This window comes from Stereum hirsutum (genome assembly GCF_000264905.1).
Source record: "Stereum hirsutum FP-91666 SS1 unplaced genomic scaffold STEHIscaffold_7, whole genome shotgun sequence".
NCBI classification, from domain to species: domain Eukaryota; kingdom Fungi; phylum Basidiomycota; class Agaricomycetes; order Russulales; family Stereaceae; genus Stereum; species Stereum hirsutum.
In genome coordinates, this window is record NW_006763137.1 from 907,598 (window position 1) to 935,458 (window position 27,861).

At 51.2% G+C, this 27,861-nt stretch overlaps 10 protein-coding genes across 10 annotated transcripts; 4 read left to right on the forward strand and 6 right to left on the reverse strand.

The window, feature by feature from the left end:
• Window positions 1-10: 10 nt before the first annotated feature.
• Window positions 11-2,830, forward strand: STEHIDRAFT_131205 (gamma-glutamyl phosphate reductase; the record flags this gene model as incomplete). The annotated part of the gene is made up of 5 exons (XM_007304208.1): window positions 11-26; window positions 1,187-1,332; window positions 1,492-1,762; window positions 1,831-2,153; window positions 2,213-2,830. 5 exons carry the CDS (start codon window positions 11-13, stop codon window positions 2,828-2,830), a joined length of 1,374 nt encoding a protein of 457 aa, XP_007304270.1.
• Window positions 2,831-2,969: 139 nt separating this feature from the next.
• STEHIDRAFT_111072 (uncharacterized protein) lies at window positions 2,970-4,717 on the reverse strand (the record flags this gene model as incomplete). Its single annotated transcript, XM_007304209.1, has 6 exons — window positions 2,970-3,263; window positions 3,335-3,726; window positions 3,828-4,133; window positions 4,226-4,368; window positions 4,469-4,636; window positions 4,710-4,717. The coding sequence occupies 6 exons, from the start codon at window positions 4,715-4,717 to the stop codon at window positions 2,970-2,972; spliced, it is 1,311 nt and encodes a 436-aa protein (XP_007304271.1).
• A 213-nt stretch (window positions 4,718-4,930) lies between these two features.
• Window positions 4,931-6,686, forward strand: STEHIDRAFT_168553 (uncharacterized protein). The gene is made up of 5 exons (XM_007304210.1): window positions 4,931-4,999; window positions 5,092-5,404; window positions 5,475-6,123; window positions 6,197-6,383; window positions 6,446-6,686. Exons 2-5 carry the CDS (start codon window positions 5,142-5,144, stop codon window positions 6,658-6,660), a joined length of 1,314 nt encoding a protein of 437 aa, XP_007304272.1. The 5' UTR covers window positions 4,931-4,999; window positions 5,092-5,141; the 3' UTR covers window positions 6,661-6,686.
• A 112-nt stretch (window positions 6,687-6,798) lies between these two features.
• STEHIDRAFT_156905 (uncharacterized protein) lies at window positions 6,799-7,503 on the reverse strand (the record flags this gene model as incomplete). Its single annotated transcript, XM_007304211.1, has 2 exons — window positions 6,799-6,918; window positions 6,991-7,503. 2 exons carry the CDS (start codon window positions 7,501-7,503, stop codon window positions 6,799-6,801), a joined length of 633 nt encoding a protein of 210 aa, XP_007304273.1.
• Window positions 7,504-8,324: 821 nt separating this feature from the next.
• STEHIDRAFT_156906 (uncharacterized protein) lies at window positions 8,325-9,843 on the forward strand (the record flags this gene model as incomplete). The annotated part of the gene is made up of 7 exons (XM_007304212.1): window positions 8,325-8,435; window positions 8,510-9,055; window positions 9,118-9,173; window positions 9,237-9,302; window positions 9,358-9,620; window positions 9,688-9,763; window positions 9,831-9,843. The coding sequence occupies 7 exons, from the start codon at window positions 8,325-8,327 to the stop codon at window positions 9,841-9,843; spliced, it is 1,131 nt and encodes a 376-aa protein (XP_007304274.1).
• Window positions 9,844-10,889: 1,046 nt separating this feature from the next.
• On the reverse strand, window positions 10,890-14,472 carry STEHIDRAFT_79102 (uncharacterized protein). Its single transcript, XM_007303974.1, has 10 exons — window positions 13,847-14,472; window positions 13,653-13,784; window positions 13,019-13,592; window positions 12,919-12,953; window positions 12,744-12,860; window positions 12,492-12,677; window positions 12,338-12,400; window positions 12,128-12,258; window positions 11,861-12,036; window positions 10,890-11,764 (listed from the first exon to the last, which is right to left on the reverse strand). Exons 1-10 carry the CDS (start codon window positions 14,387-14,389, stop codon window positions 11,427-11,429), a joined length of 2,295 nt encoding a protein of 764 aa, XP_007304036.1. The 5' UTR covers window positions 14,390-14,472; the 3' UTR covers window positions 10,890-11,426.
• Window positions 14,473-14,583: 111 nt separating this feature from the next.
• Window positions 14,584-21,621, reverse strand: STEHIDRAFT_121498 (P-loop containing nucleoside triphosphate hydrolase protein). The gene is made up of 32 exons (XM_007304213.1): window positions 21,339-21,621; window positions 20,719-21,266; window positions 20,440-20,656; window positions 20,316-20,378; window positions 20,205-20,249; window positions 19,926-20,123; window positions 19,641-19,831; window positions 19,464-19,563; window positions 19,363-19,396; window positions 19,172-19,290; window positions 19,070-19,081; window positions 18,887-19,009; window positions 18,490-18,805; window positions 18,341-18,414; window positions 18,210-18,271; window positions 18,092-18,150; window positions 17,856-18,033; window positions 17,183-17,786; window positions 17,055-17,113; window positions 16,944-16,998; window positions 16,764-16,888; window positions 16,353-16,698; window positions 16,247-16,265; window positions 16,043-16,178; window positions 15,923-15,986; window positions 15,807-15,860; window positions 15,653-15,743; window positions 15,474-15,592; window positions 15,264-15,414; window positions 15,121-15,211; window positions 14,969-15,026; window positions 14,584-14,860 (listed from the first exon to the last, which is right to left on the reverse strand). Exons 1-32 carry the CDS (start codon window positions 21,549-21,551, stop codon window positions 14,774-14,776), a joined length of 4,611 nt encoding a protein of 1,536 aa, XP_007304275.1. The 5' UTR covers window positions 21,552-21,621; the 3' UTR covers window positions 14,584-14,773.
• Window positions 21,622-21,840: 219 nt separating this feature from the next.
• STEHIDRAFT_79107 (peptidase C12 ubiquitin carboxyl-terminal hydrolase 1) lies at window positions 21,841-23,164 on the reverse strand. Its single transcript, XM_007303975.1, has 7 exons — window positions 23,049-23,164; window positions 22,973-22,984; window positions 22,848-22,916; window positions 22,627-22,779; window positions 22,446-22,551; window positions 22,100-22,356; window positions 21,841-22,031 (listed from the first exon to the last, which is right to left on the reverse strand). The coding sequence occupies exons 1-7, from the start codon at window positions 23,082-23,084 to the stop codon at window positions 21,945-21,947; spliced, it is 720 nt and encodes a 239-aa protein (XP_007304037.1). The 5' UTR covers window positions 23,085-23,164; the 3' UTR covers window positions 21,841-21,944.
• Window positions 23,165-23,372: 208 nt separating this feature from the next.
• On the reverse strand, window positions 23,373-24,354 carry STEHIDRAFT_121500 (uncharacterized protein). The gene is made up of 3 exons (XM_007304214.1): window positions 24,047-24,354; window positions 23,857-23,994; window positions 23,373-23,657 (listed from the first exon to the last, which is right to left on the reverse strand). Exons 1-2 carry the CDS (start codon window positions 24,167-24,169, stop codon window positions 23,896-23,898), a joined length of 222 nt encoding a protein of 73 aa, XP_007304276.1. The 5' UTR covers window positions 24,170-24,354; the 3' UTR covers window positions 23,373-23,657; window positions 23,857-23,895.
• A 1,391-nt stretch (window positions 24,355-25,745) lies between these two features.
• STEHIDRAFT_147150 (FAD/NAD-P-binding domain-containing protein) lies at window positions 25,746-27,691 on the forward strand (the record flags this gene model as incomplete). Its single annotated transcript, XM_007304215.1, has 8 exons — window positions 25,746-25,770; window positions 25,994-26,132; window positions 26,190-26,451; window positions 26,526-26,619; window positions 26,675-26,718; window positions 26,776-26,848; window positions 26,920-27,000; window positions 27,066-27,691. 8 exons carry the CDS (start codon window positions 25,746-25,748, stop codon window positions 27,689-27,691), a joined length of 1,344 nt encoding a protein of 447 aa, XP_007304277.1.
• Between the last annotated feature and the right edge of the window lie 170 nt (window positions 27,692-27,861).

The window sequence follows — 27,861 nt, forward strand, 5'->3', positions numbered from 1 at the left end:
TGTTCTGGCCATGACGTCAAGCGATCGTAAGTATCTACATTTGCCTCGCGGTAATAAAACTGTCCTGTGCTTGCGAGTGCTCGCTAGCTTCTACTTTTCTCTACCATCACTCCGGTCTCTCTCTCCCCCTCTCCCACTTCGTTCCTCACTCAACCGATAACTTGGCTATCAGAGGCTTCTTCAACTACAACTCGCTCGATCTCCCTAGTCTCTGGTTGTGGGTTTCTCATCCTGCATCTGGCGCTACCTCGCCAGCCTATCTACTTCTACTTACTGATATGAAGACCCCAACATCCATCAAAAAGACGACAGTATGTCAGACCAGGAACAAAACAGCCCCCAGGACCAGACACGAAGTGGACGAGGAATATTGTTTACGACCCAATCTGATAGGCCCTGGTCTGACCTCTTTCATTCCTTCGTCTTCGTGGGGTTTCGCTCTTCTTAAGCGTTCGTCTTTGTGCCATCGGTCTGTGGACTGGTAGCGACTGTTTTGGCTTCGTGTCGCTATGGACGTCTTCTGCTGGTATGACGCACCTCCAGATCTGGTCGTTGGATAATGCGCTTCACCACCAGTCAAGTTCAAGCACTCTTACATTGGACTCATCTTTGAAGTATTATATCAAGGGTTTGGACGACATAGCTTCCTTCCACCGTGGCTGGCTCATCAGTCGGACCTAGCCTATGGTTAATATTGCCCTAGTTTTTGCTGTGTGTAATGGATATGGACACACTGCCTGCCATGGGATACGGTAAATGATCTGTCTCTTCTCTTCGAGTCTTTCGTTACGTTGTTCCGGGCTCGTCCTCCCCATTTTCTTCGTATGACATCGGCCTCTTGTTTGTTCTATTAATGATGTTTTAGCCACTAAGATAGAGATAAAATATTCTCATACATGTTGATATTATTTTACCAGTGTATATTGTGCCATTATTCAATCAATCTTCGGATTTCAATCACTTCAGAATGTGGCGCGCACAAGGTACAGGAGCGTGGGAGGAACTTCGCCACTCTAGATCTGACTCGGCTTTGTGGCGTACCATATATCTTTCGAACAACCACTGACGGCCTACATCAGTCCTACATCTACTCAAAACAGTCTACGTCTCCATACACTAATAGCCAGTCACACCGCACTTGATTAGCGACAAGCTCAAACACGCTCAGCCATGTCCACCGACGCAGAAACGATCGCAAAAGCCGCAAAGCAGGCATTCGAAGCATCGCAGCTCATCTCCGCTGAGGAGCGAGTTCGTGCGCTGCATGAAATCCGCAAGGAACTAGAGTCGTCTAAGGCAGCTATTCTCGAGGCGAACAAAGTCGACTTAGAGGTTCGTCTATCTTTATCCACCTTGTTCTTCTAAAAGTCGGATCTATTGACTAACTACTTTCACCGTTTCGCCACATTCACCTGCTTCCACGAACTTCTAACATTACACTCTTATGCATCTTCAATACGTGCATGTACTCGACCAACATCTCCTCTCCAGGAAGCTCAAGCCGACGTAGCCGCAGGCAGACTCTCTGACTCACTCGTAAAACGCCTCGACCTCGGTAAAGGCGACAAATGGGACCAGATGATCCAAGGTCTCCTCGACGTCGCGAACCTCCCAGACCCGAATGGCAACGTATCTTACGCTTCGGAACTGGACGAAGGGCTGGATCTGTACCGCATTTCGTGTCCAATTGGTGTATTGCTGGTGATCTTTGAGGCGAGGCCGGAGGTGGTAGTGAATATTGCTTCGTTGGCTATCAAGTCTGGTGCGCATGTTTACCTTCCTTGTCGCACAATCATGGTCTGAAATTTGTGCGTTTGGTCTCGTCATTAGGCAATACCGCTATTCTGAAAGGTGGCAAGGAATCGAATCGTACGACGGCAATTATCTCTTACGCCATTCAGACCGCCCTTGCACGCACATCCCTTCCTTTCACAACCATCCAATCAATCCAATCACGGGCAGATGTTACGTCGTTGCTTCAGCTAGATCAGTATATCGACCTCGTCATTCCTCGCGGTAGTAACGCACTTGTACGCAGTATTCAGCATGGTACACGGATACCTGTGATGGGCCATGCCGATGGTATCTGCTCCGTTTATCTGGATGAGTCGGCAGACGAAGAGACGGCTGTTAGGGTCGTGGTTGACTCGAAGGTGCATTTCATTCATATTTCCGTACTGCAATGCGAACTTGTGGACTGATCCCTTCTCAGATCAACTACCCGGCAGCCTGCAACGCCGCCGAGACACTGATCGTCCACGAATCCCTCCTCACCACAATCTGGCCCTCCGTAGCGCGTGCCCTCCTCTCCGAATCCGTAACCCTCCTCTGCGACCCTCCCTCCCTCTTCGCTCTCTCCGCCCACTCGCTCTCTTCCCCTCTCCTCAAACCCGCCCCTTACGACGCCTACGACACCGAACATCTCTCCCTAACCCTCTCCATAATCACCCTCCCCTCGATCCAACATGCAATAACCCACATCAACACGCACGGCTCCCACCATACCGACTGTATCATCTCGCAATCCGAGAAAGCTCAGTCATTGTTCGTGAGAGGAGTCGATTCCGCGGGCGTGTACGTGAACGCGAGTACGAGGTTCGCGGATGGGTTCAGGTATGGGTTCGGTGCGGAAGTGGGTGTTAGTACGGGACGGATGCATGCGAGAGGACCGGTGGGTCTGGAGGGATTGTGTACTTATAAGTATGTGTTGAAGGGGAAGAGCGAGAGGAAGGGCCCGATTGTGGGTGAGATGGGGAGTGGGGAGGGAAAGAGGCCGTTTGTGCATAGGAGGATCGAGGCGAAGACGTTGCCGGAGGACTTGCTCCGGTGATGTTCTTGGCGCTCGAGATGCAGACCGAACCAAAAACCCATGAAGGTTGTAAGAATGTTGAGCAGTGCTAGTACATGTATAGCGGCGCGTCGTGATAATATCGTAAACTCGGATAAATATTACAGAAGATTGAATCCGTTCAAGACGATGGCTCCTCCAGCCTTGCTTTCTTCTCCTTCGGCGACTCGCTCTCTTCATCAGCTTTCCGTTTCTCTCCGCTTCCAGTTGTGACCACTTCAGGCTCGACGACCGGCTTCTTCTTCTTCTTCACCATCGTCGTCAGATCATTCACCGGGAGCTGTCCGACCGCCGCCTGTGCTCCTGCTGTTGCACCAGAGCCGCCAGTTTTGTTCAGCTCGCTATCCAGAGCGCGAGCGACCATCTCTGGCGCAGACTCGTGAATCTCGTTTGGGGAAGTTTTGAGTTCTTCGACCTGGTAATGCATAATTGTGCGTTGATATAAGCTACGAGTTAGGATCGCAACGAGGCAATGGGCAAACGAACCTTCGCAGCCAAATCACCCTTCAACTCCTCCAACTCCTTCTTCTCCGCCTGAATCTGCGACTTACTCATCTTCTGCACCAGATCATCCCTCTTCAACCTCATCCCTGTCGCCTTCCCCTTCCCCTTCTTGTCCACAGCTTCTGAAGGTTCAGGTTCAGGCTCTGCGACTAATGTTCCGTCGATACCCGCCTGAAGCTCGGCTAATCGTGCCTCTACGGATTCTAGCGCTTTTTGGGCGTGGAGGATGGCGTCGGCTAGACGGCCAGAGGTGAGGTCGAGGACCATGGAGAGTTTGTAGTGGGCTTCGGCGAGTTGGCGGGAGGAGAGGGGGAGGAGGGAAGACTTGAGGGCGAGACCAGAGGTATAATCCGAGATCCCTTGTTCGAATTTCTCTGCATTGGGGAGAACATGTCAGAACAGTCGACTCTAAGAATGTATAGGAGCGCCGGTGCAAAGGGAATGAGGTGAAGAGAGACTGCCTAGAAATACGCACCTGTTTCTAGCGAGATATCGCCCAATGCAATATAGGTGTCTGCAAGCTTGAGCGTTATCTCTTCGTCTTCATCTTCTTCCTTCTGCTTCTCGTAGATAGCCCGAGCCAAGTCCAACACCTCCCAAGCCGCATTGAAGTCGTCCTCAGGCTCTCCTACATCTTCCTCCTCCTCTTCCTCCTCGTCGGCGCCTCCACCCCCAGCATCGGCCTCAGCCGCCGCCTTGGACGCTTCCGCAAACAAATAAACAGCATCATCTGCGTCTCCGGAGAACGAAAGGAACGCTTTGCTGTTTGCGGGGGTGTCATCTATGCGGTAGGCTCGATGGTCAGTGCACACGCCACAGGAGTGGCCCGACGCGACAGACAACGCAGACAATGGACAACAAAAATCAACTTACCCTTATCATCGTCCGCATCTCCTCCAGGCTGTTGCTCCTTCCCCAACACGCCAGCTTGTTGAATCGCATTCTCCAGCAACGCCTTCCCGTATGCCAAGTAAACATCAGCCATCTCTGCTCCATCCTCTCCGTATTTCACAGTCCTATAATCACAGCACACATCCAAGCGCAAGGAAATATATATTAGCATTCATTGGCTGCATAAAAAGTCCCACAACCATTTGTGTCAAGTTGAGCACGCACATGAGTTCCAACGCGGTGGCATAGTGATCAACAGCCTGCTCGTATTTCCGTAATGCGAAAGCGCGTTTCGCGTGGTCTATTGAGCTCTCTATGGTCGGCTCTGTCGATGCCACTGACTTGGATGCGTCCGTGTTGCTCGGAGGGACGCTGCCATTCACGGGCGTTTGTCTATTTCAGCCCGAACGAGAACAAAAGAGTTCAATGTCAGCATTGGATGGAACATGGAAACCCATCAACTTACTCGGCCATTTGGTCAAAAAATTACAAACAAAGCTTTGAGTATGTGAAGGGATGGAATTGTGTGGCGGAAGGAGAGGGAGAAGACAGTGGTTTGGTTGAAAGCTCTAAAATGGAGAGCTCACGCGACTGAACGCGTCGCAATCCAAACGCGTCCGACAGTTTGGCTCTGAGCTTGTCTCTTTCTGCGCGACCTGTTTCTTGTTGCGTCCTCTATCACCATCGGCACCAGCCCTCTCGGCGCTGAGGGTCAGGAGTGTCTGGGCTCTCAAGGTTTCACCCTTCATATATCTGGTAAGAGAGATATATACTCGCATATCCATTATACTGCTCATTCAAGTTCACTTCCGTGCTCTCGAACTTCATATCCTCCCCTCAACACGAAGGCGTAATCTAGATACCAATCCAACTGTGCAGTCCTTTTAGGCCAGCCACCATGCTTAATCGAGTACCCGTAGAAGTCTGGACATTGATATGTCGAGCGCTGCCGTCCGCGGGAGCACGCGCCGCGTTCTGCGGAGTCAGCCAGTTCTGCAACACAGTTTGTACACCGGTGTTATACTCGACCATCTGCATCACTGGAGAAAGAAAGCTCACGCTTCTCTGCAATACACTTTCGGAGAGAGAAGACTTAATACCCACTATCAGAGCCTTGGAGCTCGACGCTAGTGATTCCTGGAGTGAAGATCCATCTGCCCCGTGAGTTTCAGCTTGTTCGTATATGGGGTACGATAAGGTCATCGCTAAACTAAATGCCAATAATGGACAGCTGGGAAATCGATGGGGCGCTCATGGAGAGATTTCGCCCTGCCCTCGCATCCTGCATCAATCTCGAGGTTCTCGAGATTTCGGGCCAAGAACACGAAGCCCCTTGGCAATTCTGTGTGCTCTTTGAACCGATAACTCCTACACTAAACTTCCCTTCCCTCCGTCATCTCTCTCTTCAGTTCTACTTCAACGACAATGTCTACACCTTCGTTCAGCGGCACTATCACCAACTCAGTAGCCTCACTATCGAACACCAAAGCGACCTACGTGACGCCTCTGGAGATATGGCATGGACTGCCAACTTTCGCGAAAACCACTCAATGCCCATGCCTCCCTCCTGTACGAGACTCCGGTGCTCCCCGACTCTCGCACCAGTGTTTGTCCCTGGCTCCTACCTTACCCGTGTTTGGATGAGTTGGAACGCTATGTCGAACCTGAACGAGTTTGATCGGCTTGCCCCCGATCTCGTCACGGCCATGACAAAGGCACGTTCTCCTATTGTCGACCTTTCGTATGTTGGACGGTCGTGGAACCTACGTTTCATGTCACTTGTCGCTCAAGAGCTTCCGGCACTCGAGAGCCTGTACATAGGTAACAACACTGAAAGCTGGCCTGCGGCCCCGAACGCACTGGATGTGGAGACTTTCATCGTGAGCGTCAAATTTACAACTATCTTGTACTCGCTCTCTTGTGCAAGACGCGGGTTTGGCTAACTAATCCTAGACACCGTTCTTACGAGAAATGCCAAATATACTTCGCCATTTCAAATCCCTCAAAATCCTACTAGTTCATAGTGTTGAGTTTGAACAGGATGAAGATGAGCCTTTTCGTACCTTCGATGGCGATTTCAGGACCATGCAACAGTGGGCCACGCTCTGCCCGACTCTCTTGTACTGCACATTACCCCTAAGTAACTACCATTCGGACCGCAAAACTCGTTGTATCCATACTGACTCGTATGCGATGCTTCAGCTCATACCAACTGGACCCGACACCCATCCTACTCGTTTTTCGTCCCCGACATCTTCGCCAAGAATCACTTTCCGAGCGCATATACTACTCAGTGGATGCATGGTGTATTCGCTCGCGAAGGCGACGAATTTGCTACGTCGTTTATACGACAATTCATTGATATTCGAAATGCTGGGATTCCAGATATGGTCGATAAGTGGATGCGGTCCGGGTAGAGTGTCATGTCGAATATAGGACTACGTCGAGCGTGTGAGTCACATTTAACTGTCCCCATTCAATTCCATAGCTCTCGGCCATTCAGGCCTCATACCTGGCTAACAGAGGTTTACAGATATCTGGACTCCGCCCGTTACCTAATGGTATAGACTATCACGGGGCTGGGACCCGTGGATAAACTTCGAAGCAATACTATCATAGTACATCTTCTCTGCGAAACCACTGAAGAAGGAAGCAGTTTGGCCCCGCTTTTCGCACTATTTGACAGCATTAGTTAGATCAAAATCACAGGGTCCGAAAGAGTAGGTCGAAAGAGGAAAAATACTCACCTCTTCACACCAAAAAGTATCGTCCCCATACTGACTAAACCGTCTGATTGGACCACACGCTTCCCAACACAGACAATAATAGCATTGTCGAAGCAATCCCTCGTCCGGGAACAACACCTCCACTTCGTAGCACACGATGTCTTTCCCATGCTCCGGAGGGTAGTTCGAGGATTCAGTTCGCATGCGGCCCGTGAGTCTCACGCCTTGGTTTTCAGAGTCGAGTAACATGTGGATAGGAGATCCGACGAACTTCTTGTCTCCATCGCTGTCAGGATTGTATGGTTCAGATTTGAAGGTGGCATTGAGCCAGAAGTGTCGGGAAGCGTAGGTGGAGTCGACAGTGGAGTCAGGGGTGTTCAAAGTGCAGAATATACGTTGGCCTGGGTAGGCGACCATGCCATATGCACGAGGGTAAGTAAGAAACCATTGGCGCTTGTACCGACTGAGAGAGAGCGGGAGGAAGGAGAAGTGGCGAGAGACAAGCGTGAAGACCTGGTTTGACTCAGAAGACATTGGGAGCGTAAAGGAAGAGAAGGGCAAAGGCTGTTCACCGGGTATTTATACCAACAGAGCATCAGACTGGGCCACGCCACATCAACGATAATTGGATCTTTCTCTAGTCTCCCGACGTGTCCGACAGCTACTCTGATGCCATGTAGATCCTCGACACGTCGGTATCCCGCTCTTCCGTTGATCTTTTGGTTCTGTCTCCTCTAACATGTCTCAGGATATCGTTGCTACCTTGATCATCATGCATTGATTGATATTGGCTTTGTATGCTTGTCTTGGCGACTATCCGATCTCTGTTCAACTTGTTTCACTTCGCCTTGCGTCTACCTTGGTTTAGTCTGAACTCGTTTATTGAAGGATGAACGCCCCTGACAGGACACCCTATTCGCTCACCACCTTGTGTTAGCCTTTCCTCGCAATTTCGGCGGCGTGCGAACCCTTTCTGCCTTCCGCTCAGCCAACGTCTGCTTGAAACACAGCCTGCGGTCTAGCTTGAGGTCTTGTATGCTACCATGATACAGGCCTGATTATCAACTCCTGGCGCCTCTGCTGACAATCCGGACAGATTCATGTTCGCCCAGACCATCGTGAAACGATCCGCACCGAGGTTGCTGCCCGACTGCTCCGTCACTCATATGTATGGTCGAGGCACTTGGTCGCTATAAAAAGGTCACTGCTAATTTCTTTCCAAATTGTGGTTGATCCATCCTTTCGTTCTTTGTCTTCTGCTTTGCAACTGTTTCTCATTTCTCAACGCAGTCTCTTCGAGTTTGCCTCCTTGACACTCGTTTGATCCTCGTTCCTTCCGATCCTTATACTCCACCATGCACGCATTCAAACTCTACAAACCTTTCATGGCGATCTATGTGGCTCTCTGCCTTCTGAATGGAGGAGTCCTAGCTCTCCCGCTGAAAAGTGTTGGCTCTAAACCACTTGTGAGTTGTCATGTCAAGTCCGCTTTGGGGTGTTTCGTGGAACTGAATGATCTTCACCCTGTATTCGACCTTAGCCAAAACCAGTAGCGCCAAAGCCAGTCGCCCCTCAGCCTCCTACCTTGAGAACCACGGCAAAGGCCGCTCCCTCAGCAACGCTCAAACCCCCTACAACCTCTGCTTCATTGGCCAAGGCTACAAGTGTCGCCGCTGTGACTTCCGCGACAGTGCCTGTCCAGAGCTCAAGCGTAGCCATCTCCATCTCTTCACTTCTATCATTTTCCTCTCCCTTTGTGTCATCACCTGTGGTGCAAACCTCGACTTTGAACGCAGCATCTACAAGCGCAACCCTCGCGTCGACATCTGCACTCGTCACGCCCTCGGCCAATATCAGCATCTCTACCACCGCTAGCAGTCCCATTTCGACCACATCTGCCTTATCAAACACTACCTCCAGTTCGAATACTACTTCTAGCACAAATTCGACGTCTTGTGCATTGCCCGGCAGCTCCACTCGCAGGAGTACACCTGTGCTTCGCCGTTTCTTCGACCTTCTAACAGATCCAGGAGCACTTTTTCGAAGAGTCCCGGAGGAGTTCGTGGGCTATCATGGCACAAATGGAGTGAGTTAGAGTCTCTGCTCGCACTTTCGAACCTATTGATCAAATCTGATCTTTGTTCCCAGGTCAATGCTAAGGCCTACTTACAGCAAGGTAACTCAGGTGGAGGTATTCCTGTCCCGTAAGTTTCTATGTCCCTATTCAGCATCCATGTGCGCTAATGCATACTGTGGCCCTCGTACAGACCTGCTTTCAATGGCGCCGATGCTGAGCTCGGGCCTGGGTTATACATTTCCGATGATATTGATGTGTACGTCTCTCTTTTAAAACATCGTTCTTGCGGCGATTATTTATCAGGTTCTTAGCGCACAAACATTCGCGACCGGCTCCGCAGGATCAAGAGCTGCGTCTGGGAACACTGACCCTGCTGCTACCACGCCCTTTGTCTGCGTCGTCACCGCAAATAGTCAGACTACTTGGCGAAACACGATCAGGAAAGTATGGATTCCAGTTGCTTCTATCGCTACGTCTGTGGGCGGGAAGAACGACCCGACAAAGCTCGCACAGCAAGAGCAAATCATCAAGCAGAATGGGGGTACAACGGACAATACCGTGCGCTTCTCGATTTGTGAGTTGCCAACGCCCATGAAAGTACAAGTACGGCTAGCTGATTGTCGCTCGTCGTTGTGCCACAGTGGACGTTGCCCGACCCAACGCCCCACGCAGTGGAAACCAGATGGTTTTGCCCTTCGGGGTTCAATCTCAACTCTCGTATGTTTATTCCTCACTTTGGGCGAGCTTGTTCAGGTTTCTGATATATCACAATACTCGTGAGCAGTATCAAGAACTAGCAGCCAGCCCGTGCTACGCACGGGGCTAGCAGAGGAGCCGCTCGAGTAGAAATGAAAGCTCGATGATAAAAAACCTGAAGGGTCTTCCTCGAACTCCTGGTCGAGGCGCTATCGCGCCTCGCCCCTCCGTTCTCCAAAAGACCCTCCAGTTTTGCTTTCGGGGCCCTGGTGGGCAGGCAAGACATCCCGTGTGGCATGAAATTCCACGGAGAGGCTTTCACACTCACAATCCCGCATCATGAATGCGATCCTGGTAAGTACCTCAACTGCCATGTAGAGCTCTGCCGTGCGAGGGCTCACTGACACTTGCCCGCCGCCACAGAGCATACCCTAAGTTCTCTGTCAACACTGGAAAGCGAGTCGAGACCAAAGCATAAGATGCTCATGCCGACAGGATAGGATTGAAAAATCCACTGCTAAAGCAGCAGGCCGCGGCGCCGCCTTACATATCGACGTCGACCGCGCTCAGAACTTCGCGGCTCTACAACGAACTTTCGAGAGCATGGTGGCGCTGGGCCACAGCCTGATCGCTGGGTCAGCTGACGAGTAACTCCGGCTATGCCCGGCTTGGCCAGCCAATCAGATTGTCGTTTTGTCGTTTGTCCACGAGCTGTAGTTGTAAGGATTGCGCTCCAGTCAGCAACACGCAAGTGTCGAACCTAGCCGCTGATCTCGGCCAGCCTACGTTCCCCGCGTTCAGCTACCTTACGCAGCAGACCCCATGGAATATTGCTGGTAGCGTCGGTGGAGCTACTTGCCCTTGAACATTTTGCCTTCGTCTGTCTTTACGTTGAAGTGGAATATCCTTGCGGTAGAACCAATGAGACTAGCCATGTTCACGTCTTACTCTGGTGTTTGGATTCTGTGGCGAAAGTGTAAGTAGCGTGTAAAGTTCCGAGTCGCATTGTGGCTTGGGATCAAGAGCCACAGCCTGTGAAATAACCCCTCAACCACAAAAGAAGGAACGAATGTATGACTTACCCTGTAGTGCCGCAGAACGAACGAACCATCCGATCCTTCCCGTGGAAGGAACTACCCAGAGGTTGGAAAAGAACAACATGACATTAGGAGTTAGATCGAAACAACATAAGATCGTAGAAAGAGACACGCTCGCCACTACCACCATCATCCGGCGTGCAATCACGAGTAGAACCGCGTAAAGCAAGTAAAGTAACTTTGATAGAAGTGGTATGAGGAGGGGAGCTCGAGGGAGTGTACGGAACGTGTGCACCTGAGTGCACGTTATGCTAATGGATGGGTGTAGGGTGGAAAGCGAAACGTGAGGAGTTAGGATGCGTGATAATGAGAAGTCCGTCGTCGTCAGAAACTCGGGCGAACCACTAGGGCCGCACACGTCAATCATTCATGAGGTGGTGGGGTGAAATGGGATGGTATGAGACGGATGGAAGGGATGCGAAAACAAGATAGGGGAAGGGAGCATCCCAATGTAAGAGAATTCTAAATATGCAAGTTATGTCACCACTACCGGCCACGCCACCTTCAAGCATGACCAGCCACTTCTACTGCCACCTACCACTACTAATATTCTCCACCAAAATCACCGAGCACTGCACCACCTCGACCTAATACTTCCACTGACTCTCCCCCGCCGCAATTGCCGCCGTCGGCGACATGATCATCTCCTTACTCCCCTGAAACAGCCCGGCGTTCCCCAAATCGTCTCTCAAAGGCCTCGGCGCCACCCTCGGAGTGCCAGACGAGTACATCGATCCCGGACCACCACCTCCAGGATTTGAGTAGAAGTTACCGCCACGGCCGCCGCGACCGTTGCCGCCCATGATGACGGGTTGGACGGGCATGGTGTAGGTGAGGTTGAGCTCTTCGAGGACGGCTTTGAGGTAGCGCATGAAGGCGTTGCGGCGTACCCAGCGACCTCCCCAGTCTTGCCAGTTTGGTCGATCTGGAGATAGAGGAAGAAGGGGAGTAGGAAGGTTGGACTTGAATTAGGTCTGAATGGACAGGCAGAGGAAGTGGAAGGATAAAATAGAGTACGTACGCTCCATAGCGATGATGATATAGATCGCATTCTGATACTCCATCTTATCTATATTGACAATGACACCCGACCACTCCCTGCTGTGCTCCGTAACGTACTGGTTGAGCTTGGCCTTTAGTTGCTCTACCAGTTCGAGCGACGTATTGTATGAAATCGTGAGGTTCGTTGATTCCCACCTACGAACACAAACGCAGTGATGATCGTTAGCATAGGCCGGATAAAACTTGGCACGCTTGACGCAAGGTCACGAAAGAGGGAAGAACATACATGGAGTTACTACGCCTCAGATTGTGGATCAACTTGGAAGAAGAGAGTAAAGCATTTGGTGCAACGATTTCCTGACCATCGACTCGACGGAACGTGGTCGAGAATAGACCGAATTCTTTTACGAACAAAACCTGCGGAAATCAGAGCCATGATCAGAATCAAGTATCTACCAAGGTCGAGACGTGAGACGTAGATATGAATGTTCCTTACCTGATCATCTATCATAACAAGATCTCCGACATCGAAAACGTGGGTGGCGAAGATGAAGATCAACTGTCAAGCAAAGATACTCAAGTCAGCTGCGACCATCGTTATGTATCGAGGACGGTTGTAGAATCAGCGGAAGATGAAAGATTCGACGTACCGACTCGAAAAGTGTCTTTGCTGAATTACCAAACACGAAAGAGAATCCGAGAATGAGAGTAGCGAGCGGTACAAGCGACGAGAGTGTGTCACTCTTGTTGAAGATGAGCAGGAAGACGAAGATGAGAATGAGAAGTGCCACGGAGAAGAGCACGGCGTCGAGTTTCGCGACGGCTGAGCTGACATCCTATGGCAGTCGTCAATGACAAGGTTTCAGTGTCTAATTGGACGAGGGAAATGAGGACAGGCAGACCTTGAGAGATGCAACCAAGGCCTTTCGTTCTCTGTAAATACGCTGGACGGCTTCTCTCATCTCCTTTTTAGTGATATCGCCGTTGCCATCTTTGTCGAACAATGCGAAGGCGGCATGCTAGAATGCCGTATGAGATTACCACCATCCGACAAAAACATCTGGTGCTGCTACTTACTGCGTCTGACGTAGTTTTGAAGTATGGGACAAAATCTGAGAAAACGACATCTCAGTCAATGTGGCATCCAAGGGACAGATACTTCTGAACCAGGACATACCATCAACAATGAGATAGTCTCTCCGGGGATAAGTATCGCTGAGCGAATTGAACAACTTCTTCGCCAACTTCCTCGCCGAATAAAGATCGCCCGACCCATGTTCCCTGTTGAACTTCGAGTTCTTCAAAGCCACCTGGCCGATCGCGTCTCCCAGCTGATCGACAAGAACCGAGGCCATGACGTTTCGCCTCTTCCTCTTCCTCTCCGCCGAGTTCTGCTTCGAAACAGAGATGCCATTGTGACTTTCTTTCTCCCTGATTGGCGATGAACTCGACGACGCGTTGTGTACGTGTCCGTCTTGCGTGCCGTTCTTGGACTCTTTTCCACCGAAGAGGTCGAAGGTACCGAGCGAACCGCTGTTACCTGTCTTATGGCCCTTCGATTTGTTGTTGTTGCCGTAGGGGTTGCGTTTAGCGGCCTGAGAAGGCTGAGCGTTCGAGAGACGGTCGAGAGCCTTGAGACCAAGACGGTTCTCCGCAAGACGTTGGGAGAGGGCTTTTTCGTGGAAGTTTATGGCAACGAGGTGGAGGAAGACCTTCTCGACAAAGACGATAACGGCTGCGGAGAAGAGAGCCTGCGAAGATGTGATATCAGCCGAACGTCCTCGGTAAGGACAGAGATTAATGACACGCACCTGCATGACACGGTTGATGATGGTCCAGTACGACCCAGAGGGCTCGAAGATGGAACGAATGACCGAGAGAGCAATCCATGCCCATGATACACCCAGCACCAGCTTCAACCAGCCGGATATGGCGAAGATCAGCTGTATAAGATGGTCTCGTTAGCGAACATAGGGATCGTGTCGGTGGCGTAACAGAAGCGTACCTCGATCTGAATCCTCAGCCTCTCAACTTTATACCCGAGCAAAACGACCATAGAAATGAACAGTTTGGGAATGAGGTCGACTGCGAGATAGGTGACGCAAGAAGTAGCCCAAACGATGGCGAGCCACAGCGACCATACGTGAACCTGTGGTTGGGCCACACTATCGTGAAAGCGAAACTGGAAGACGAGCAAGGGCGTGATGAGGACACCACATCCCAAGACACCGGCAAGAACCACCCGTATAGGTCTCGAGAGTTTCATGAACGCCACCCAAATATACCTGAACCTTTTCGCCTTCGACGCGTTCGCCTCTCGCTCTTTCTGCGTCAAGCTCTCGTCCTCTTCATCCCAGTCGAAGTCATCCGCAGAATCCGTCGCAGAGCCCTCCGAAGAATCTGAGCCTGCGTGTGTCGCCTCGTTGACGGCCTCGTCATTGACGGTATGATTCGGAGGGTGATGAGCATAGTCATGGTGCTTGGGACTAGTGAGCGTGGGGAGCGCGATGTCCTCTTCGGGTGGCACGCTGACTTTAGTAGTAGTCATTTTCGATGAAGAAGACGACAATGGTGTCGAGGACGCAAGCAACGGCGACGACGAGGCGGGTGAGAAAACGGACGGGAAAAGCGGCCAGTGATGGCAGCCACGGTCAAGGGGAAGACATGGATATGCTTGGCCTTGTGCTCGGTGCCGTCTTTCTGCCCAAGTGGAGACGATCAAGACATGCCGGAAAATGACCCTAAAACGAGCTATTTCAAATCGTGCATCTTCGAGGCCCAAAGCGGCAAAACACCGCGAAAATAATCATCGACAAACAATGAAAATTACGGAACATCTACGTATGTGCTCTAGCCTCTAGGCCGCACCTCATGATATCACTTCTACTACCAATTCATTTCCCCACACTCCTTCTACAAATGCTGCACTGATCTACACGATGCCCGCCTCTGCAGCCAAAGAACGGAACTGCGACTCCGGTTTCTCAAGCAGCGTCTTGGGCGCGTCAAACTCCGCGACCTAAACGTGGACGCGAACCACGCAGGAACGCCACAGCTGTCAGTGGGCCGCAGTAACCATGGAAAAGGGGACAAAATAGGTTTGGCAATTGCCTGAGATAAAACTCACCTGTCCCGCTTCGAGCACTAACACCCGATCCGAATCGATAATGGTGTTCATTCGGTGTCTGTGCGTGTATTGGAAGTCCGTCAGCGTCACACAAACAAGGAACAAGGGTAACCGATAACGGGATAGGGGGAAAGTCAACCAAGGATACTCACGCTATAGTAAGCATCGTCACGTTCTCGAACTGAGGGCCACGTATAATATCCTGGATGTTTTTATCCGTCTCCAGATCGACGGCGGAGGTGGCTGGGAGGCGGGAGTTAGCGTCATGACGTTGTACAACGGCGCAGTAACAAACCTTCATCGAGCACGAGGATTTTCGTCTTGCGCAGGAGTGCTCGTGCGAAACAAACCAACTGTCGTTGGCCCGCAGATAATGACGAGCCCGCCTCCCTGACAGGCGCGTCAAGACCACCAGGTAGACTCTCCACATACTCTTTTAGGTGCGCCTGCGCACAAAACGATCGTGGTCAGCACAGCAAGCGAAAGACATAATCAAAACCCATACCTGGCCCAATGCAACCCAAATATCTGCGTCTGCATGTTCTCCAACAGGATCGATATTCTCTCTGATAGTGCCTTCGAAAAGGTCGGGAGACTGGGGGACGATGGAGATGCTGGATCTCACTGTGGATTAACATGAACATAAGTCACGACCGAACAAGGGGTCAGGAGGAATAAACATACAATCGAGCAGTCCGATTTTTGTGATATCCACGCCGTCGATGAAGATCGTTCCCGAAGCAGGCTCAAGGATCCTGAACAGAGCAAGGAGAAGCTGTGTAATGTTGCGGTCAGCTTTTGTCCACGCATTGTGAAGAAAAAAAAACATAGTACTTACTGAAGACTTTCCGGCGCCAGTCCTTCCGCATACACCGATTTTCTCTCTCGGTTTCTGAACAACCCGCTTTTATTTAGCATATTGAGGCATGAGAATGTTAGACGGGAAATACTTGCAATATTCAAGGAAACATCCTTCAACACAAGGTCCAAATCCGGCCTATACCTCAACGAGTACCCGCTTCACCGCGTCGTCAGGCCCCATTAGTACGCCAGAGCCGAGAAAGATGAACTTACCGGAACTCAAGGGCGCCTTCTGCTGGCCACACACTATCTGGTTTAGCCTCTGGAATCTCGTACGGTGCTTCCGGAGGCAATTCGATGTACTGAAGAATCCGCTCGACGCTAACAATATTCTGTTCAACTTCGCTAGCTACAGACAAATGAATACGCTGTGTCAGTGGCACTCAATGAAACAAGACTTGTCTCTCGAAGTCGCACCTTGTCGAACCACCCAGTTCTGATCCAACCCAAGCCAAAAAAAAGTATTGTCAGCATCCACCCTGTACTCTCCCTCTCCTCTCTTAGAGTACGAAAAAAAACTCACCAAACTCCCAGTTGTACTCAACGCATAACTCAACACCAACCCAACCAATCCCGCATCCACCCCCGTCGTTATCAACCCCACCATACTCAACCCCGCCGCCGTCAATATAATCGCAGCACCGACAAACTCGAGCCTCACCGCCAACCACCTATTCACGCTGATACTCGGGAGGTAACAGATTTGGTTCCTGTCTATCCTGCGCTCATTCTGCGCGATGAAGACGGACTGTTGATTGAAGGAACGGATGGTGGAGAGGCCGTTTAGGGACTCGGAGAACCAGGAGAAGATGGGTGATTTCGAGACGGCATCGAGACGTTTCAGTTCGCGTGAGGTGGCGAGGTAGTAGCTGTGCGATGCGAACGTACGTTAGTTGGCGGGTTCAATAGCAGCAATAGGACGACGAAAACGTACACCATCACTCGGCTGTAGAGGTATCCAAGAGGAATAACGGCGATGAGGAAGGGAGGGAAACTGATACCGATTACAACTATGATACCAAGACATGAAGCGGCCGTCCTGAAGAGCATTTGGATGGCCTGTAAAGGCGAAGTGAGTACGACATGGCAATGCTGGTGCGTGGAGAAAACTTACACGAGCAAGAACCTGATCCACAACATAGGTATCACGCGAGAACAAGTTCATGATACTACAACGAAGTCAGCAAGGTCCACTTTGGTGGAAAAGGGAAGGAAAGTTACGGACCGACCACTAGGCGTCATCTCGAAGAAACTCAACGGCGCCCTCATAACCGAATGCAACATCTACCGTCACACCGAGAGCTCATTAGAAATCATACCAGATGATCAAAGAAAAAAAAGGTGACAACTCACCGAATCATGCATAGTCTTCGAGCTCCTCAACGCACAAAGCACCCAAATCGCAATCGCCCCCGCCGCATTCAACACGATCGACGACAAACTGAAGACCCCATACGCAGCAATAAACTTGCCTGAGTTCGCACCGAGCTCCCTATTCTCTTCTCCCCACATCTTCAAGCTCACATTCGCAAGGATCGACGCCGCCTGGGACAGGATGATCGTAAGTATGAAGATGGCGAAACCGGTCTTTGACGCGGCTTTGATGTATTGCGAATACACTGAGGTCTTGACACGGCCTTGAGCAGACTGTTCTTTCGTGGTGATCGTTCCGCGGGCGGTGGTAGCTACTGTACCGTTCGGAGTGCCATTGCCATTGGGAGCGCCATTCGCGGCGGAAGAGCGGCCCTTGCGAGTTTTTGGAGACTTGACGAGAACGGCTCGACTGAACGATTTTTTGCGCGTGAGCCTCTCGGCCAGACTTTCGATCTTCTCAGCTGTGAGCGTGCCGTCATCTATTGGTGTGCCAGAGACGCCTTCCGTTTCTCCGGGGGTAGCGCTACCAACTCGAGTGAATGGTGTACTCGTCCCCGATGTACTGGAACCACCGGCGCCACGTCTATTGAAACGCGTTGGTCACAACCGTCAGTATCACGAGATATGGCGGGTGGAGGGATATGCGACGCACATGACCTTGGATAGCTCACTGTCCTGGTCTGCCATGAGCTTCGCGTAAGGTCCGGATTCGAGGACGATACCGCGCCTGAGATAAAGGATGTGGTCGAACTCCGAGGCGTAATGTACGCTATTGGTGACAAGGATTCTGGCCTTGGTGGACAGTATACCGTGAGGACCCATTACATGATCTAAAATTCTGTCAGTCAGAGACGCTAACTTGGCCGACCGATTGACTTATACACTCACCAAAGACATGGCGAGCGACGTGAGAATCGAGCGCGGCGAGTACATCGTCAAGCAGCGTTCTGAGGAAAAGGCATGGCTAATGAGTACGATGAGCTTACGGAGAAGAAAGAAGTCCTACAGGTCAGCACGAGCGTACACCGCGCGAGCAAGCGCCACACGAGCACGTTGCCCACCACTCAGCTAACCACAAATGGAACGGATCAGCAAGGAAGTATCCCACTAACATGCGTACGACAAAAGACAACGTACCGTAATACCCCTCTCACCGACCTCGGTCATGTCGCCATCTGGCATCAACGCCAAATCCTGCTTGAGCGCACAAGCTGCGAGCGTAAAAACGTCAGTCCACACTCCATCTACCAACCCACCCCATCCCAAACCAGACAAAAGAAACAAACCTTCAATAACAAGCCCATAAAACTCCTCATCCCACTCATGCGAAAACAATATATTCTCCCTAACCGTCGCCCCCATAATCCACGGATTCTGTGGCGCATACGCCACCGTGCCCGTTCCCCTCAAGATCACGCTCCCATCCGTCCTGTACATATCGCCTATGATCGCGCTCAGGAGACTCGTCTTGCCCGCGCCGACGCGGCCCATGACACCGATGAGCTCGCCTTTTCGGACTGTGAGGTTTATGCCTTCGAGGGCGGGGGAGAGCGATTCGGAGGGTCTGGACCAGGAGAATTCGCCGTCTTCGATGGAGAGGACCTGGTGAGTAGGATGTCAGTGTGGTTTGGGTGGGAAGTGGGGTGAATTGTGTGGGGTTTGGGGAAATATGGTGTGACTTACGACTTCACCAGCCGACAGGTCAGGCTTGTATTCGATCGTGCGCGCATCGCGTTGCAGCTCCTCAGAGTCGAAGAAGTTTTGTAGACGTCGGACGGAGACCATCGCCTCGATCGAGTTCGAGATCTAAGGGCACCCTGATGAGCCTCTTACCGCCGTATAATCAAAGGTAAAAAGAGAGCTTACGACTTGACTAAACTGAAGAAACCAAAACAAGTTGTGTTGGCACAATCATTCTGAGCAGATGACACTAGAACTAGGGCTGATAGCGGAAGGGAGAATACGCACCATAGCGAGCGGGAACTGCAACAGCATGAACAGAGAGATAGCAGGGAAGATGATATCGGATGTGAGCGGCTTGTCAGAGACGTATGTCGCCGTTACGAACGAGCTGAACGCCACCAGCACTATCATTCGCACCAGTTCGTCAGCGGCCGGTGAATAGAACAGGAAAGTTTTTAACACGGAAGACTACGTACGAGGAATACCGAACCAGATCGTAGTATTGAAAGCCTAAAACGACCGGTTGAGAAATGTCAGTTGACAATTGGGTAGTCCACGGAAGAGCAAGTCAACCTACGTTGAAAATCGCGATCTTTTTCATCATCTTCAACTCTAGATCGTTCCTCACAAACAATATCCTCCTTATGAATGCATGCTCCCAAGCATACAGCTTAATGCTACATCGACCACAATACGGTCCAATCTCATTAGCATCTAGTCACAATGTGACGACGCTGCAGATGAGGAGACGCACCTGCGAATATTCGCCAACAACTCGCTCATAAGCCTCGTCCTCTTATCCCTGTTCTTCATCTGCTTCTCCTGCATCGTTTTCATGATACGAGCCATGAAAGTATTCAGCGGGATAGAGACGACCATGATGGCGACGCCGACGAAGGCCGACCAGCCGAGGAGGTTGTACAGCGAGACGAACGCCAGGATGATCTACACAGCGCACCGACACACCATCGATCAGTTCATACACCAAGATCAAATAAACAGGACACAGGCAGGATAGAAGAACAACGGAGACACGCACCTGCAACGGCCCCGAAATCGCGATCAACCCAAACGTACAGAAATCCTGCAACCTCGTCGTATCCACAGACATCAGATTGACGATATCGCCGCTCGCCCTTCCACGTTCTCCGCATGATAATATCAGTGCTTTCTTGTAGACCGCGGCGACGAGGCCGGCGCGGACGCGCATGCCTGTCTCGAAGGTGCGTTGGAAGTACTGTGCGTGCGGAAAGGTGAGTAAGAATTCATTGGTTTTGGAGAATCAGAAAGAAATAAAGAAGGCAATGTGAGGGCTTACTTGGTGCAAGATTATGGTTTGGGTGATCGCTGCGACGAACATGATCTACGAACAATGGTCCAGCTGTTAGGACAAGCTCACATACATTAAAAGAGAAGCATAGGTACTCACGATGACGATAGTGAAACCTTCTATGGGGCTAGGATCATTGGAGAACGTCTCTGTAGTCCGGTACTAGAGAAATAGTACATGGATAAACAATATTACATCTTGAAAAGTATTGAACAAGGCTCACGAAGTTGGTTATTACGAATGTCTCGAGGGTTGTTGGTTCGCGAGGCAAAGACTTGGAACTACCATACTTCGCTGCTTGATACCTCGCAATGAAGGCAAGGAAGAGACGGAGAAGTTGAGGCTGAAGGAACGCGAGAAGATCCTGGAAGACTTTCAACCCAGCAGCAACGGTGTAAGGGCCTCCATAGGCCGCGAACAATGACACCCATAGCTTTTTACTAAAAATAACAAGATTTTAGTCCTGCATGAGCACGGCTGGAGCGAGGAAAACGGAACGTACTGGTTCTTCATAGCCACTTGTAGATCCTCGCCCAACTTCTCCGACTCGTCCCTCGGCAACAGAGGTGGCAAATCGTCCTCCGTGATATATTGCGACACGCCTTTCTTCATTAACGGTGTCATCCACTCAAATGTCCACACACTGAATATATTTGCTGTCACCAACGGACTCTCCGCAATAGGCGTTCCATCCTCCGCGAAGTTCTCTGGCTTGTACTCCGGGCCCATACATTCGACTGCGAACGCGAGAAGGCCGACGCCACAGATGGCCCAGCGCATGGCGAAGGTAATTTGAAGGTCGTGGATGGCGTGCGTTGCGACGAGCGTACGGGTCCATAATGCGAGGTAGCCAAGGTAGGCGGGCCAGAAGAGGAGGAGGATGGTCGATGAAGAGCGGGTTTTGGTGTGGTTGGTGTAAGTCAAGAATGGGAGGACGGCGAATGCAAGTAATTCGAGGATGTAGGTTTCTGTGACGGCCACATGCTCGCGCAGAATCAAGACGATTACGAGGTCAGAAAGGCTGAGGAGCGTGACCAGTCCCAATAGTGCCTGTGAAAGTTGTGTTCAAAGTCACTCGAGTATTCTTGAGCCCCCTATTTGTACCACACACAAAAGACTCACCACTTTAATCCTAAGCAACCATCTGTTCACATTTTGTGTGCGCGGTAGTGTCTTCGCCGCATGCAAAGACCATATCCTGAAGAGGGAACCGAGGAGGAGGGCAACAAGAAGGACAGGAAGAATGATGCCTTCCTCAAAACAAGGAGTGAGATCAAAGTAGCGTAGCCGGCTCAATGGTCCCCAGCCTTCCGAGCTCCTGCAGGACGCCTGCATGTCTCCGGCTCGCTGCGTCTTCGTGTGTGCGGTTTATGAAGTTGCGCGAACGAAAGGTGGTCTGGCGAGATTGTGGACCAGGATGGCGTACCCACTTCATATTTAGCGCTAAGCGCCCCCCTGACAAAGCAGGCTACGAGCTCGGGCGGTACGCGTCGCCCATTTCAAAGTTCGAAACCAAGTTCACGCGTGGCCCACTCCGTCTTCCGTCCCAGCGTGCCTGGGCATGGGCCACATGTGGCAAGATATACAAAGACAACGGAAATCCTTGTAGAGGCCAGGATAAACGACTTAAAATGCTCTGATTGGGGTAGCGATGCAATTGTACAGATGTGTTTTCAGTGCTTCTCCTGGAGGAACAACCCCCTACACAAACCGATTTCCTACCGCTCTTCAATCCAACCCCGCCAAAGCCATCATGCTAAACTCCGCACTCGTCGCCTTCGGAATCATCTGCTCTTTCACATACTTCGCAACATCCTGCATGCCCCACACCACACCCATCAGCAAGCCAGACTCACAGATGGAGGAAATTAATCAATACACACCTTCAACAAATCCGTGCTCTCCCCTCTATCAATAGGCCCTTCCCTACGTCCATCCAGCTCAATCAATCTCCTTTCGCCAGTCACCGTCTGATCCTTCCTCGCCGTCGCGCTTGGCGCCTGCACAAAACACGTGAAATGAAGGTCGACGTCCAGATTCTCGGGGACGGCAGTCTGGCCTGAAGAGGCGGCGGAGGCATGTGCGGAAGCGAAGAGAGGAGTAGATTCGAGGATTTGGGCGCGTTCGAGGGGGGATTTGTCTAGATTTGGCCGAACAGTTTAAGTCGTCAGACAGTGTTGCACTTTAAAGTTGCGAGAAGTGAGAAATAGATGGGGAGAATAGACGTACCTTTGCACAGGTCGATGAACTTAGCTAGAGGAGACTCGGGCTCAAATGATACTTCAGAGTTCGCCAGCGCATGAAGCAACCCCATCGTTCCACACGCGTTGCTGATCTATACAACACATCAATCCAGCCCATATCACAGTGAGTTCGTGTATGATACAACTACATGAAGGTATATGCATACCGTCTGCTTAATCCACAACACCGTAGGATCAATCTCCACCTGCCCCTCTTTCTTGATCTTTTCATCCTCCTGCTTCCTCGCCTCCTCCAGCTGTCCACCAATCGGGAACAGCAACACAACAGCTTTGACAGGTTTTGGGACCATGTCCAAGAGCTGTGAATAGTGTCATTGTTAACAAATAGAAGAAGTTGGCTGTAGAAAGTGGAGGTGAGATGACGTACCTCGTCTTCAAGTCCATAGACGTCTGTGAATTGGCCGTATGTAGGGATAAGGCCTGTTTTGTTCGACCACTATAGCATTATGTTAGCACAAAACAGAATGCAGCCAATGGTCGAGTAAAACGAACATCGTTTAGGACCTGCAAAGCATCCACAGCTCAGTTAACGCGTAAGCAAACATTGCGAGTGTAGAAGGCAACAAACATCGGGATTGCTCTCCAGTGGGATCCAACGGCTCATGGTTCAAAGACAGTAAACTTGCTAGCTTTCAGCAGTTTGAATAGTAGTGGATAAATTGCAGAAATATGCGTTCAAAGCACTGGGTCGTTGAGTTGTGAAAGGATCAGCTTGGGCGTTGAGCTTGAGCTTCCCCTGTGGCGCGGAGATGACATCATCTAATCTGATGTGGCACAGTGGCAAGGCGACTGATGACCGGGGTCCTGGCAAGAGCTTCTCGGCCCGTTTCAGCCCGGGAGAGATCGATCCGTTTTTGGACGACAACGAGCGTTGCGGACGTTTGCCTCGGTCGTCTACCGTGACGCTCATGCTGGCTTACTCTCATTGAACACTGGGTCTGGGAAGTAACATTTACGAAGATTGCTGAAGGGCTTCATGTCAACCTCACTTGGCTCGTGTCTTCTTGCTCTGATTACCCGCTCGAGTCTCTCTCAGGCCATTCCATGTTCATCTCAGGCTCCGATCACGGTCTCCGATGGTCTCCTTCATCTGTCAAAGCCGTATTAAATATATGTTCTCTGCCTTGCCGGAAATAAATGCACATAAACATCACAGAGTTGCGTCCATCGATCGGTCGTAAGACATATTTTCTCTCAAACATCAGCCTGAGAAACACTGTCATCCTCCTTCTCTCAAGCTTGTACTTCCCGCCCCCTTCTCTATACCCTCCTCACATCCGAACTTTCCACACATCTCTTCTCGCCGACCTTTACCCTCGCCCGCAACGCCTCCACTCCCAACTGAATATTCTTATTCTTTGACACCACATGACTAGGATCAAACTCCGGTGCAACGATACGTTGACTAGTATCATTTATGGCGCTTCTGACAGATGAGATGAAGGAGATGGAAGATGCGGAGGACGTGCGATTGATTCGTCTGGGACCGAAGGTGGTCTCGACGATCTGGCAGGGTGAGTCTGAATCGCTAAAGATGAGGATGTTGACGTTGACGTGGAGGTTAAGGTCGGTGTGTACTGTGGACATGGTTGTAGATGCGGAGCTGGAGGTAACGAGTGACGGGGTATCGGTGAGGGGGTTCGTGCTAGGCGTCTTGCGCAGGATCTTCGCGGACGTGGATTCTTCCATCAAGCAGACGGCGGACGCGGGTTTTTGAAGCACTTCGTCGTTTCGATCGTTGCCTCGGTGGGGGCATCGTTACTCTTCGGCTGGCTCTTCTCTGACCCAAACTCAGCGAACACCTCACCTCGCTCCTCGTCCTTGTTCGAACCGGAAATAAACCTGAACCTTGGTATGAGGGACTTCTCTCTTCCCAAAATAGTGGGTACGGCCTTTCTCGCCACAGGAACCATGACCGGAACCAGAATCAGAAAGACGACAGCCGTATATGTAGGCTTCGACCTCTCTAGGGCGAGCTTAATCTGAGCTGGCGTCACACGGGCCATACGGCGGCGAACAGCATCGACCCGAATAACTGGCTTCACGCTGGAAGTGGAGGTGGTATCTGCCTTAGTCCTGACTGTAGATCTGGAAGTCCGGCGTGCGGGGACGGTGCGAGTAAGAACGTTCGCTATGCGCCTAGAGCTCAGGCTGCTGACGAGGAAGGCTGGATGTTTCTGTGTGGCGGCTGCGGTGGTGGTGGTGGTGGACCAAGCAGACATGACAATGCTATACGTGGCGTTAAGCGTGTCTTGATGTGTGGTGGTCGACCTGCTTTGGTGGTTTTGAGCGTCGAGCCAGAGATCACTCTCATTGATTCTCGGGGATCTTATGGACGTCATTGCTTTTGGGACCAGCAGGTGCGTTCACAAGCAGTCCTCACACAAATGTCGGCTCACTTTCCTCTTGAGGTTGGCAGGCGAGCGGATGCGCCACCGGAGGTCGCGATCCGAGCCTTAGCCGAGACATCCAACTTGCATGGCCACTATGTCCGAGTCTAAGATAATGCAAGCAAGGAACGAGTAGCGGAGTTCCGAGCTGATGAGACTGGGATGGACTCATGACACGAGATCACCGAACGGCGGCCGTTTGGCCGCATTTCGCACGAAGAGACTACTTGAGGCCGTTGTGTTAAAGTGCTGAGATGTCCAGAGCGTCTGTCCGCTGAAGGTTTCAGACATATAACCTGTGCGGTTGGCGCCTCTGCAACATTTGTGCCTCAGCGACGCCGGTTTACACCGTCCGAGTCTACGCCTCCATCTGGATTGTGATAGACTTTGCACTGATCGATGAGCGAGTTTAACTGAATCCAGACTAACTCTAGGTATCGCAGCCGTGGATATTCATGGTCCGAAGAATTCTATTTCTCAGGTTCTCTCCCTGATTTGGCGAAGTATCTCACCCGAGTAGGTCAAGATATTGGTCTGAGTTTCTCCTGCGCCTGTCAGAGCAGTGCCATACGAGTTTTGTCGGCACAAAATTTACACCAGCTAGACAGTCAAAAGGTTGGTAAGGATCCGATTCACTCGAGCATTCATTGCTTCATCTTATGTCTGGAGCTGGGTCCAAGTCGCTATTCATATAATCACACCTCCATGGAGCTCGCTGACCGTGTATCGCAGAGGTCACATGAGGTCCGTTGTCCCTTCTCGCCAAACTATACAGGTACATCTTTACGATGAGGGAAAAGCTGTAGTCCAAGGTTGTGCTACAAGTACTCGAAGACATCGTGTCGAAATGGAGTTTGGCGTTGATCGGGACGGGGATGTCTCGGGAGGAGGAGGCCCATGGTAAGGTTCCTGCACTTGAAACACTGATGAGGGCCTGCGTATCGCATCAAGGCATCCGAAAAGGTCGACAGCGCCTCCATGAGCTAGCATAAATACTTAGGGGATGTATGTCCATTCGACCACATATTATTCGTCCCGATTCCTCTCAGCCTATCCATATTCATGAAGCTCGCTCTATCCCTTCTTGCGGCAGGGTCAGCCGTCACTGGCACCTTGTCTGCAGCAACTGACCCTGTGTGCATCGTGGGTACAGGACCAGCCGGCTTGACCATCGCTAACAGACTCGAGAGCAAGGGCTACGACGCCGTCATTTTCGAGAAGAACGCTCAAGTTGGCGGGAAATGTCAAGCGTATTATGAAAGGCAAGTACACCATCCCCACTAGCAACGATTTTCATGTCTGACCTTCATCCCCAGTAGTGGCCTTTTCCACCCCATGGGTGCCTTGCTGTATTCGAACGAGACATACACGAAAACGCTCCCAATCATCGACGCGTCGGGCCTGCCTTCTTACCCCTTTTCATACACAGTCGAGGGTTGGCTATTCAACTGGACGGATGGCTCAGTCGTACAATCGCCCGCTCCCGACCAATTATATCCTCTCATAGAGGCTGATATCCAGAGATACGTCAATTTCTGGGAGACGGAGTTCGCCCCAAATCTGACGGCAATCGGATATACGGTATGTACTACACAAATGTATACCGCCAAATGGAGCTCATTACAGCATGTAACTAACTTAATTCGTGCCTTCAGAATGGAGTCCCGGAGGAGCTCACCGTGCCATTTTCGCAATGGTTATCGCAGAACGGGTACAATTCTACCGTGTTATCCGCGATCATACAACAAGGTTCGTGCGAGTTTCCTCGTGCTCGATGTGTGCTTCATGCTGATCGTTGGTGTAGGAATGGTGCCGTATGGTTATGGCTCGATTGACGAGACCCCCGCGGTAGGCACTTCCTGCTATGTGCTCCCAGAGTGGTCGGCTCATTCATACCACCAACAGATCTACATGCTCCAGTATTTCACGCCCGACATCTTAAATTTCTTTGCAGGCCAGCATACCGGATATATAACTGGTGAGCTAGATGCTCCTCATGGTCCCGATATTCTCATGATGGCTGACGGTGGACTGTCTGATTATTGACAGATTTCCACGAGCTTTTTGTTCAATACGCGAACACCTCCGTTAAGAGTCCGATCCTCACGAGCACAAATATAACGAACATTGGTGAGCATAAACATGACCTCTGATATGACGCGTCCAGCCACTGACACCGCTGACCCATCTCACAGACCGCTCTGGCAGCTCCCCGGTAATCACATATGCAGGTCAGTCAGGGGCGGCCAACCAGAGCTGTTCCAAACTCGTCCTTGCGTTTCCTCCCGTCATACCCGCACTCGAAGCAGCACACCTCGACATCTCGGCCAACGAGACAGCCGTGTTCTCCCCGATTGTGACCACGAAATATTGGTCCGGCGCTGTGCAAACCGCGGGTATCCCAGATGGTGACAGGTTCTCAGCGCAGACATTCGAGCCAGAAGGCCAGCCCGCGGCCTTCTTCCGTCTCTTCGATGCGTCCCCAATCGCCACAACATGGTCATGGGGCACATTCGGGAGTAATCAGACGCTGGAGGATGCGAAGGTGCTGCTTGAGAGTACACTCTCGAAGCTCAACAAGGATCCGAGTAATGCGACAGCGCCGTCCCTGCCCGTCACCGACGACGATGTTAAGGACTTCCGGGAGTGGGACTACTTCGCGCACTACGAGCCGCAGGAGCTGCAGAACGGATTTTATGGAAGATTCGAAGCGTTGCAGGGCCAATTGGACACGTACTATGCGTCTGGGTTCAATGGGTTCGAGACCGTCGAGTTTGCTATTCGGGCAGGAAATAATATTGTGGACACTTATTTTAGTTAAAGGAGCTTGGAGGCGATCTGGATGGGAGTGGAGAGTCGCTAGACATGGACGTGTACAATAAATGTTTTGATAATGTAGGGGTATTTTGAGCGTACGGGACCTTTACGTCATGCGACGCCAGTAGCTAACAAGCGCCATGAACCTAAAAATCAACTACCATCATCCGCTGC